Raw genomic sequence first — 11,781 nt, 5'->3', positions numbered from 1 at the left:
GGGAAACAATGGAATTACCTGTAGGGAAAAAAATAGTGGGCTGTAAATGGGTGTTCACAACCAAATTCAAACCAGATAGATCTTTAGATAGATACAAAGTCCGGTTGGTAGCAAAAGGGGACACTCAAACATACGGGATAGATTATCTTGAAACATATGCTCTAGTGGCCAAATTAAATTCCGTCAGAGTTCTTTTATCAATTGTTGTTAATCTTGATTGGTCTTTACAGCAGCTAGATGTGAAGAATGCTTTTCTAAATGGAAAACTTGAAGAAGAAGTTTACATGGATCCTCCTCCAGGTTTTGAAGAAAAATTTGGAACTCGAGTATGTAAACTCAAGAAATTTTTATACGGTCTGAAGCAGTCTCCTCGAGCTTGGTTTGAACGATTCACTCAAGTTGTTAAAAAACAAGGTTACTCACAAGGGCAAGCTGATCATACAATGTTCTATCGACATTCACAAAAAGGTAGAATAGCTGTTATTATAGTTTATGTCGATGATATCATTCTTACAGGAGATGATGTAGATGAAACAAGACGTCTCAAGGAGCATCTAGCATTGGAGTTTGAGATCAAAGACTTGGGTCCTTTGAAATACTTTCTTGGAATGGAAGTTGCTCGATCAAAGAAGGGTCTTGTGGTCTCTCAGAAAAAACATGTGATTGATCTTTTAAAAGAGGCTGGGATGAGTGGTTGCCGCCCAGCTGACACACCAATTGATCCAAATGTAAAATTTGAAAATAAAGAAGGTCGATTAGTTGATAAAGGGCAGTACCAAAGATTAGTTGGTAAGTTAATTTACTTATCACATACAAGGCCAGACATAGCTTTTGCAGTAAGCTTAGTGAGTCAATTTATGCACTCCCCAATGAAGGAACATGAAGAAGTAGTGTTTGAATTCTAAGATACTTGAAGAGTTCATCGGAAAGGGCTTATTCTTCAAGAAATCCGAACAAAGAGGAATTGAAGCTTATATGAGATGCATTAGGCGTGCTCAATAATGCATGAAGATCTACATCGGATACTGTACATTTGTTTGGGAAACCTTATGACCGGTGAAGCAAAAACAAACTGTTGTAGCAAGAAGTAGTCAGAGGTGAGTTTAGATCAATGGCTCAAGGAATTTGTGAAATGGTGTGGTTAAAAGAATTATGGAAGAGTGAGAAACCAATAACTTCACCAATGAAGTTGTCTTGTGATAGCAAAGCGCCATTAGCATTGCTCACAACCTAGTCCAACATGATGAAGTAAACATGTTGAGATTGATAGACACTTTATCAAGGAAAAGATTGAAGAAGGCCAAGTGTGCATGCCGTTTGTTCCTTCAAAACAACAGTTTTGACATACTCACCAAAGGACTCTCTAAGACAAGCTTTGATTTTCTTGTAAGCAAGTTGGGCATGATTGATATATATGCACCAACTTGAGGGAGGGTGTTGAAATATGTATATATTTTAAATTTATTTAGGTAGATAAATCTTATTTGGATAGATAAGTTTTATTCATATTCTAGAAATATTTTATTTTATCTTTTAGTAGTTTACTAGAATAAGGGAACTATTTTTTTTTTATGTTTTAGTAGTTTATTAGAATAAGGGAACTATTTTTCCAATTAGGATTAGGACTTTTTTTTCTCTATTTAAGTTCAATTCTTTAGTTAATAAGAGAAGTACAATTTTATTCAAAGCTCTCTTGAAATCTTTCAAAATGATGGTGGCAGTCATTCGCTAAAACTTCACTAGCCACCAGTAGTTTTTCTTGGAAAGTAGGTGACTCTTTGTCAACTTCTTAATTTGTTTCTATTTTGAGAGTATTTTAAAATAATAAATGATTTCACATGTCGATTTGGATCCATGTTGTCTTAAGTTTTATATTTTTTTGTTTGTCTTTCCATTGTTCAATAAGTCTTTAGTTTTAGATGTTTTTGTCTACTCTTGTAGCACATTTTTTAGTCTTGCTTATGCATGTAATCTTAGTTTTACAAGTGATTTTAGGGATGATTTTGTTGTCATCCTCTCTAGTTTGGTAAATACTCGATTCTTTTTTCAGTTTTTGCTCGCCAATTTGGACCATCCGGTGCTGATTTTCGTATCGTATTAAGTGCTTGCAATCACTCCAAATATATCGTGCTTGAGTTGTGACAAAATCAATTTGTCAACGTGTCATAATGTTCTATTGATGCTGAGGCTTAAACCTTTATTGTATTGATGGAGTTTATCTTTACCATCTACGACGAGTGTGTTTTTTTTTTAATTGTATGGTTCCATTCATTGAATGAATTAATGAATTTACCTTTTAAAATTTTTTTTAGGGATTTAATCTCTATACTTTTTTTATTTAAAGATTTAGATCCAATTAATTATTTTGTTAACTATGTTGATGTGGGATTTAAAAATAGAATAACTAATAGGGTTGAGACTCTTCTATTTTGATTGCTTTTAGACTTCAAATGGATATTAAATTCTCACGTATTTTCATCTATTAATAAACACTATGGTGGATCACACCTAAATCTACACACCTTCGAAATTTAAAGAGATTTATTTTGTGAATTTTTAAGTTCTCGATTAAATATTGGAAAGAGATTATAATTATTAATAATCTAAGCCATTATAATCCAAGTGTATTAAAAAAGAAGAAGAAGAAATAATCAAAAGGAATTTAGCAGATATATTATTTTATTTAAATATTCAAATCATGATGATTTAATACTAAATTTTTAAGATTAAATAAATTTAAATTAGTTAAATTTTATTAGAAATATTTTGTAACTATATGATATTTTCAATTCATTCATTATTGTTTGAGAAAATTTATTAATAATTTTAAATAAAATATTATAAAATTAATATATATAATTCACTCGTTCCCACAGAAAAAAAAATTATATGAAACTATTATTCCACTTGATAAATAATATTTTTCCCTACACTAATACAAACTAGCTATAAAGTATTGTACGTATCCATAAATGGCAGATTAGAATGGGAAACGCATGTTCGGTGCTTGAATAGTCATAACATAACAATTTATTTTTCTGCCTACCACCGAGCCAATAAGACAAACTAAATGCAAATGGGACCAAATCTTGGAGAAGGGTCGGTGAGTAGAGTACAAAATGACACACAATTTTACCAGAGATACAAAGTGTCATTGTATAATGCATGTTATCATATTCATTATTTCAGCCATATCCATGATCCACCAGCCTTGAATGATTTGCAGATAGAAAGCCACATGTTCAACTAATACAAAACGCATTTTTATTCATTTGAATCCGAGAATTGGTAAATATTGCATGTATATATGTACATGGAGGAACAGCGGAAGGCTAAGCATTTGAAAGGCATGCAGACTTACCATTTCACCGAGAGGCAAGAGTCATCTTGATTGCAGCTTTTAAATTAAGATGCAAAGCTTCACTAAACTATAGCCGAGATAGAAGAGTCAATTGCTACGCTTGGCTCCTCACAAGCAGTTCTCTATTGAAGACTTTGGCTCCTTAGATGTGCCCTTTTCTTGTCTCTGCAGAACTACATATCTGATATTCTTTTACTGAAGCCAATACTCCTCTGCTCTCTTCAGTTTCCTTGCGAATGAATGATGGTCCAGTATTTAACTCTCAGTTTATGCGTAAGAGACCACGATGCATTAACAGGCTCTTAAACGAATGGACAGCCTTCTGAAAGGGACAATGTTTCGTGGTTTGTTTATAAAAAGAAAGAATATCAGCTTCTTTCTTTTTTAAGGGCTTTTTTCTGACTCAGTTTGGGGGCAATCAAGATGACAGAACTTCTAACAGCTTACTTGATTTATCTCGATGCTCTAAGAAACAAAAAAACAGTAGTAACTGGAAAGATCATCGACTGAACTAGAATACAGTGCAATCGATGCTACCGTGCCTGATATTGCTTGGATTCAATCATTATTACAAGGGTAAAGTCACGAATTTTTTGCTAATACATCGGGTACTATTCTGAGAATTGTGTTTAGTGAATTTAAAGGAAATTCGAAAACGGGTCAGATAAATTAGATTCATAAGGAACCAATTATTAATATTGAAGATGAAAATCAATTTAGAAAATTGTGATGTGAAAATGTGGGAAATAGACAAAATAGTAATTTTTGTAAAGTTAGTGGATTAAAGAACTTAAAACAAAATGAAAATGTGAATTATTATTCAATTTTTAGCATGGGGATGACTTCCAATATGTATTGGTCGGGAGGAAATCATTTTTGAATTAAATTAGAAAGGATTTGAAAATACATGAATTAAATTGTAAATTTAATCATGAACCCAATTATCAACCACCAAGAATTACCCTCTGCTTGGGTGCTAGACAATAAGAATCCAACAAGTCCATAATAAATTTATGAGGTGGCAAATGAAACCCTTCCTCCATCAAATATAGCTACAGGTAAAATCTCGGTCTTCCCCCACCGTAACGTGGCCCAAACATGGAACTCAAATTGTGCTTCCTCATTGGAACACTAAACTCGTATTTAAGATTATTTGTGAGGAGACCCCTGCATCTTAGGACCCTTTGCAGTTCCTACTCCTTTGACGTACACTTACATTCACTGATCCCCACTAACTTATCGTAATCCCTCAAATGATCAGGGATTTGCCCCTTTTGGTTCTCGATCGTCGAAGGTCTCCTAGGATTGACTATAGTCGGCCTATTAGTTGTCACCATCGACTTATTTTTGGTGGTAGAAGATCTACCTCCTCCTCTTTGCGACGAAGGTCTATTAGTTCTTCCTCATCTCCTCACAAGTTTGACCATTTTCTAATTGAGATCGTGAAAACAACAAAGAAAAGAAAATTTTGAAATAGAAAGAATTTAACAAGAATCTTAAGCAAGAATTTGAAATGACAAAATGGCCTCTAACAAAATAAAAGAACAATTTATAGTAATTCTTCATAAATGCACCGTTTTAAGATTCAAGAAAATAACCAATGGCATTTGGCTAGCTATAAAATGTCATATACTCCTCATCATGACCACTATTCCCTAAAAAATCGTTGCATTTATAACAGATGTTTTAAAAATCTTAATCACCTTTCCTGGCAAGACAAACCTTTGAGCAAACTTCAGAATATGTCTCGTGGAAAGCCACTTTATAACCTTCCGCTCAACTAGGGTTGCTATTGTTATATCCCTCCACTAAGTGGACACATGTTAGCACTAGAAGCGTCATTGAACCACGTTGACTTCCTCTAAAATAATGTCCTGACAGGCCTCTCGACCTCAATATCTCTAAGTATGACCATCCGTTTTTGCTTAATGGAGTCATCCACCCAGATTTAAGTGTGAATACTATTCTAATATGACCACACTTCCAAGGCAACTAGGTGTCTATTTAAACTTAACTAACTCGTACTAATAAAGTCTCATGATACGCGTCTATAATTATCTATAATGCATTCAACGAACCTAAAGGTATATCCTGACACGTCATACACGCGGACAAGGAGACCTCTTTTATAAATACCCTGAGAAACGATGAACAAAGGATTAAACCTTTTAACACCCTAAGGTTATTATGAACACTCATCTTAATGATCAGCTTGTCCCATTGTCCTTATTTTGGCTCTCAACCTCTATTGCATTGCCTTAGTCTTCTTCTTGCTCCCTCTTATCTACCTCCCTTTTTATATCTTGTATCAAAAACTTACTTTTAAAAATATAATTCACTTTTATTTTTAAAAAGAATAAAAGATATGCCGCTACATCAATATCATATTTTTTAAAAGAATTTCATATTACTATTATATATGTTTTAACATTAGATCAATTCTCTTTAATAATATGTTAACCCTAAGTAACATTGATTAATTAAATAAAATTAAAAAATAATAATAGTAACACTAGGTTTATGTCTTTTTGTTCAACTATAGTTTAGAATTTAAAACTTTAAGATTTACTATTTTAGAGAAAGAGTTAGATCAAGATTTAGGGTATAAAAGTTCTAGGATTTTAGGGTTTAAAATTTAAGAATTTAAAATTTTGTAAAAATATATTTTTTAGAGTTAAAAATAGTAAGAAGTGTTAGTTTGATTTTTCTTGATGTATTATATCATTCATGAAATCTAAAGAAATATCATGTGACATTATTATTGGTACCTCAAAAGTGACTTGTTAGGATATCTTAATCGAAGTTAAACTTTTATTTAAATTTTGTAATAAAAAAACCTTAATTTTAAAATATATATATAGAGGCGTAGTTAGGGGGATTGGCAAGTTCCCGACCCCTCTAAAATGAAAAATTTTCATTTAAGCTAAATTAACAAAAGTAAAATTACACTTCACAACCTAAAAATGATAAAAAAATTATAAAATATATATTATTAAAATAATAAAATTATATTTTATTATCATAAAATTATAATTTAATTTGAGACCTAAAATAATTTTCTGACTTATCCCTGCTCAACAATAATTAATTAATTAATTCGCTCTACAATGTTTGCGTTTCATGCGGATATGAATATTTGTTTGTATTTGATTATAACTATCCAAAACTGCTTTAAACAAGTTTTAAAAAATTAAAATCAGATTAAAACACATGCACTGCCATCCGTCATTAATTTCTAGCCAAGCTTTAAGCTCCAAGGACTCATCATTTCTCTATTATTCAGATTTAACATTCCTCGTACCTAAACCTTGTTGTACCCAAAAAAAGATAATAAGTCCTAAGAAGGCTTCTCTATAAAAGGATATTCCTCATACCATTTTATGTATAGGATCCAAGCATCTGAGTTCAAAACCCTAAAAATTTTGCTTAGCCAACACTCATATTTAGGTGTGGAGTTCACATGATTTATATCGCTCCGAGATTTAAATACATGGAAGCACGATGAGATATTTTATCAAACACCCGTTATTGAATTCCTTTTATTCAGTGATTTTCTCAGACCAGATATATACCTCACTCTTTTTATCTAACCTTCCTCATGTTTTCAGCTAAGAACTCAGACCACTCGCTCCTTTTTGAAGGTGAACTTGTCCACTCGCTCAACAAACTACCTCATCAAGCAGTCGCTTTTTAGGTGTAAACTTTTATTTAAGTGTGACCACATCTCTAATAACAAGTGAACCCCACTACTGAATAACAACAACCTCGTATTATCTGAGATCACTACATCTGCACCCTACGTATACACTATGTCATTACGTTTGTTCTAATGACCTGCTATGTCACACTACAATATAAGATGATCTCTCCTATAAATACCTTCCCAAAAAAGGATTAAACTTTTAATCTCTAAATATACTCCGAGCAATCACTCTTTCAACAATCAACTTATCCTCATTTCCGACTCTTAACCTTTTTAGATGAATCTAACTTTTTAACTCCATCACATACTCCTTTCTTCCTCCTTACTTTCTGCTTACCTCTTCCCTTACTGTATCAACATGACCAAATACTTTCGGTTATGTTATATTGGAAAAGTCCACGTAAAATGCATTGGTGAAACAAAAGTCTATTCATGAATACGCCAATGACTGACTCAGATTATATATAATATATATGGCATGTCATCTGTAACTGTAAGAAACTAGCTCTTTGGATTTTCAATATCCCTTGCATATTCATTTGTCTTCTCTTCAACCGCTTTTTTCAGCTCTTTTGTTCTTATCGGGAATCAGCAAGAAAAAAAAATTACAAAATTCAAACAAAAACAAGTTGGTGACAGCCGTTTCGGGCCTTCCTCTTTTCAATTAATTTTAGCCATTTCCTTTACAGCTTCAATCGATTGTGAAAAAGGAAAAAGCTTTACGATGGCGGTAATGGGAAGAATGAAGAAATGGTCGGGGTGGTCACAGTCACAGATGTTAGCCGCCATGTTGGCGGTGCAGGTGTTTGCAACCGGTCAGCAATTGCTTTCCAAAGTCGCACTGAGTCAAGGATCTTTTATATTCGCACTCATGGCTTACCGGCATTTGGTTGCTGCTCTTTGTGTTGCTCCTTTAGCTTTCTTCCTCGAAAGGTTTTGTCCTTCTTTTCATATATAATACAATTTGATAGTAAGAGTGATAAGTTGTTCAAAATATTGAGATGTGTGTGTGGCGAATTGTGCAGAGAAAATTCAAAGAAGATGGGGTGGTCGACTTGGTTGTGGCTATTCATCAATGCCTTAACAGGGTAAGTCGCTTGAGTTTCCCGGTTTGGGAGTTTGGGTCTGGTTTGGATCTAAGCATTGCGTGGAAACTACTAACTTTTTTTTACCTTTATTGTTTTGCACGTTTAGCTGATTAATGATTTATCATTTTATCATCAGAAGCCTCACCCTGCCATACACCATAGTTTCTTATACTGACACATGGCAATCAATCATTTTTTTTCATCTTTTACAAAAAATATTTAGCGTTTAAATTTGAGATTTAATTTATAACATAATTTCATCTTATATTTTTATAATATTATTAATTAGTCTAAATAGTTAATAATGTTAATTTTTTGATTAAAATATTACGTGGTTGTATATAATTTAAATATCCCACAAGTCTTAAAAGATTAACACGTGGCTTTGCATTTCTATAGGGTTGGGTCGTTTTTTTCTTTGACATTATAAAACAATGGTCAAATTTCAATTTTAGCCTCTAGGCTATGTTGAAAATTGACATTTAATTTATATACTTTAATTTTCGACATGATTTGATCCTTCTACTTGTATAGTGACATTAATTAGTCTAAATGGTTAATATTGTTAGCTATTTCAATTAAAATGATGGCATCAATTTTTCACAAGAAAACTATTTCAACAGCAAAAAAGAATTGTTTTATCATGACGATTTCGAACGAGTGTTTTTAGAGGAAAATTTTAATCAATGTTTTCAACTTTTTTTTTTATTGTTATATGACTATCAAGTAATAGAAGTAAATGGACCAAATTCGAAAAGTATAAGATTATATTCCTGAAAAATAAAGTAGAGGGACTAAATTCTAAATATTCAAAGTATATAGGTATGTAGAGCATATTTTAATATTAAAATTTTTTACTCTATAATTTGACATAAACAGATAATAAACCCAATACGAAACTTGAGCCAAGAACCATACTAGTTATAACAATAAAAGAAAAGCTTTCAAATAATGTTTAATGATAAAAGTACCATGGAAGTCTTGTACTAGGAGTCAGATTGAATTTTGTTTCCTCTAGCAAATCAGTCCTTCTACATTTGTTCAATGAGAAAATTAGTCGTTTTTGTTAAAAACTAAATTAGCTAATGAAATAACCAAATAGTGATACAAGCAAAATTTATTAAATAATTGATGTTTAATTAAGTTAAGCTTGGTTAATTTATCAATTGTATATCTATATTCGAAAAAATCAATTTATTTTGTTAAAAAATAAAGTGTTATTTTTAAAAATATAAATCGAGTTAGCAATTTATCAATCAATATGATCAATATATTTTCGAGATACGATGAAAAGAACAATTTTATTAAGATAATGGATTTAAGTTTTTATTTTAGTTGTTGATTAAGTCTTAGTTTGACATAAGTATTATTGTTAATAAAAAAATATGTGGGTTTAAATATACTAAAATGTATTTTAGGTATAAAGAGATTATTAAAAGAAAAAAAAAAAGAGTTTTGTTTTTAGTTTGGTGAGACACATTTTATATTCCACTTTTTTGAGACGTAATATTAATAGTTGATTAGACGCATAACGGACAAAGGTTGGCTTGCTTTTGTTTTATTTCTACGTTTTGCTCATCGCTTTCTATTTGTTTGGTGTTCTCTACTTTGGAATCATGTGAACCACGAGGAAGCTTAGGTATCTTTCCAATTAGGCATAATAACTTTTTGGTCCTTTAACTTTATAGAGTATATTATTTTAGTTCTTTATTTAATTTTTCATCTATTTTTAATTTTTGAATATGTATTTAATTAATTAAATGCTGATGTGTCATCCATATGAGAAACCAAAACATTTAATAAATTATTGTTGTTTTTATTTGAAGAAATAACAGAGCTTAAAATTAATAAAATCATGACGATTCATGCAGGATAACAGCCGCCATGGGACTCTTCTATTGTGGACTTCGAGATACTACAGCCACATATTCTTCAAACTTCCTCAACATAATTCCCATTGTCACTTTTGTTTTCTCCATCATTTTCCGGTAACTTTGATAGTTGATGTTGCATGATGTTATAATATAATTTAAGGAAGCCAATGAATGAGATGTTGATTTATAATGTAGATTTGAGAAGCTTGTATTAGGCAGCAAAGGTGGCAAAATCAAGACCGCGGGTGCAATTTTGTGCGTGGGAGGAGCACTGACAGCTAGCCTGTATAAAGGAAAAGTGTTTCATCTCGCTGATGGTCACCATTTTCACAGACCTGCAGTCATGGAGGTTTCAAAGTCTCAATGGACTCGTGGAACTTTCATGCTTGTCGGTAGTTGCGTCTGCTACGCTAGTTGGTATATATTGCAGGTTTGATATGATCATCTAATTATTAATTAATTAATTAACCTCTCTTCTCTTTGTTTGATCATAATGGTTGGGTTTTGTTGTCTCAAACAAACAGGTGAAGTTGCTCAAAGTTTTCCCATGGAAATACAGGGCAACGCTGCTAACATGCATCATTGCGTCCATACAATCAGCAGCAATAGGGCTATGCTTAAACAGGAGCAAGGCAGCCTGGAGATTGGAGTGGAATTTGCAGCTAATTACAATAGTTTACTCGGTAATGTTACTGATACAATTGCATCTCCATTGAAAGACCAAGATTTGAATTAGCAAGGATCTTGAATTTATGCAGGGTGCATTGAGTACGGCAGCAACATTCTGCTTACTTACATGGTCGATAGCTAAGCGAGGCCCCACTTATGCCCCAATGTTCAATCCTCTGGCCCTAGTTTTCGTTGCCATATCAGAAGCTTTAGTGCTTGGTGAACAGATGAGGCTCGGAATGTATGCTCTATTTTCCTTCTACCAATTTCTTTGCGGACATAAAAAGCCTTTAAAAATCAATAATAGGCTTTACTGACTCATTCATGACTTCAGAGTGCTTGGAACGGTTCTGATAATAGTTGGGTTATACTCATTTTTGTGGGGGAAAAGGAAGGAGCTGAAATGCTTGCCTTTGTCGAACGAAGGAGTTGATGAATTGGCAACAGCAGTCCCTGAATCTGTCGAGTTGAAGACCTTGGCACCTGTTTAAAGAGTTTTGGCCATGGAAGGAGGAGCTCCACAAAATCCAGTAGGCACTCATTTTTGTTAGGGTCTGTCTATTTACTCGGAATTTAATATAGCTTGGAAAATAAATTCAATGCTTTTCCAAAGTTATGTTTTCCGTCTTCACTTTGGTAACACGATCGTATGGTTTGAAATTAATTAATAATAACACATGAAATATTTATGATATTAAAATTAAAATAAATTAGATTATGAGTAAAACGAAACTTAAATACATAAATACACCATATTAAAATACTAAATGCACTATAATTATTTATCTTAGTGTTGTCGTCAATCGTGAATTAATGTCGAGTTGATTTATGACATCAACTCAATTAACAACATTATTAATATATACATCGATAAAGGTAATAAATTATACATATTAAAATAAAAAGTTTCCAAAAATATTGAAAAGAACATTTTGATTGAGTGGTAAATTTAAGATTTTACTAGTTCAATTAGCATGAGTTCAAATATCATAATATGTATTTTTTGTTAAAATAAAATGACTAAAGTACTCTCAAATAACATAACTTATTTTAATTATAAAATGATATTTTCATAATTTTCCTAAT

General features: G+C 32.1%; 1 protein-coding gene across 1 annotated transcript; it reads left to right on the top strand.

Moving 5' to 3' along the window:
- The first annotated feature begins 7,540 nt into the window (after window positions 1-7,540).
- LOC108459224 (WAT1-related protein At1g43650-like) lies at window positions 7,541-11,405 on the top strand. Its single transcript, XM_017758574.2, has 7 exons — window positions 7,541-7,997; window positions 8,090-8,152; window positions 10,024-10,140; window positions 10,222-10,456; window positions 10,551-10,709; window positions 10,785-10,936; window positions 11,030-11,405. Exons 1-7 carry the CDS (start codon window positions 7,789-7,791, stop codon window positions 11,184-11,186), a joined length of 1,092 nt encoding a protein of 363 aa, XP_017614063.1. The 5' UTR covers window positions 7,541-7,788; the 3' UTR covers window positions 11,187-11,405.
- Window positions 11,406-11,781: the final 376 nt, after the last annotated feature.

The sequence above is a fragment of the Gossypium arboreum genome, chromosome 4 (assembly GCF_025698485.1).
Source record: "Gossypium arboreum isolate Shixiya-1 chromosome 4, ASM2569848v2, whole genome shotgun sequence".
Classification (NCBI taxonomy): Eukaryota; Viridiplantae; Streptophyta; class Magnoliopsida; order Malvales; family Malvaceae; genus Gossypium; species Gossypium arboreum.
The sequence above is the reverse complement of the archived record's forward strand: the minus strand, read 5'-3'. Positions and strand labels throughout refer to the sequence as shown.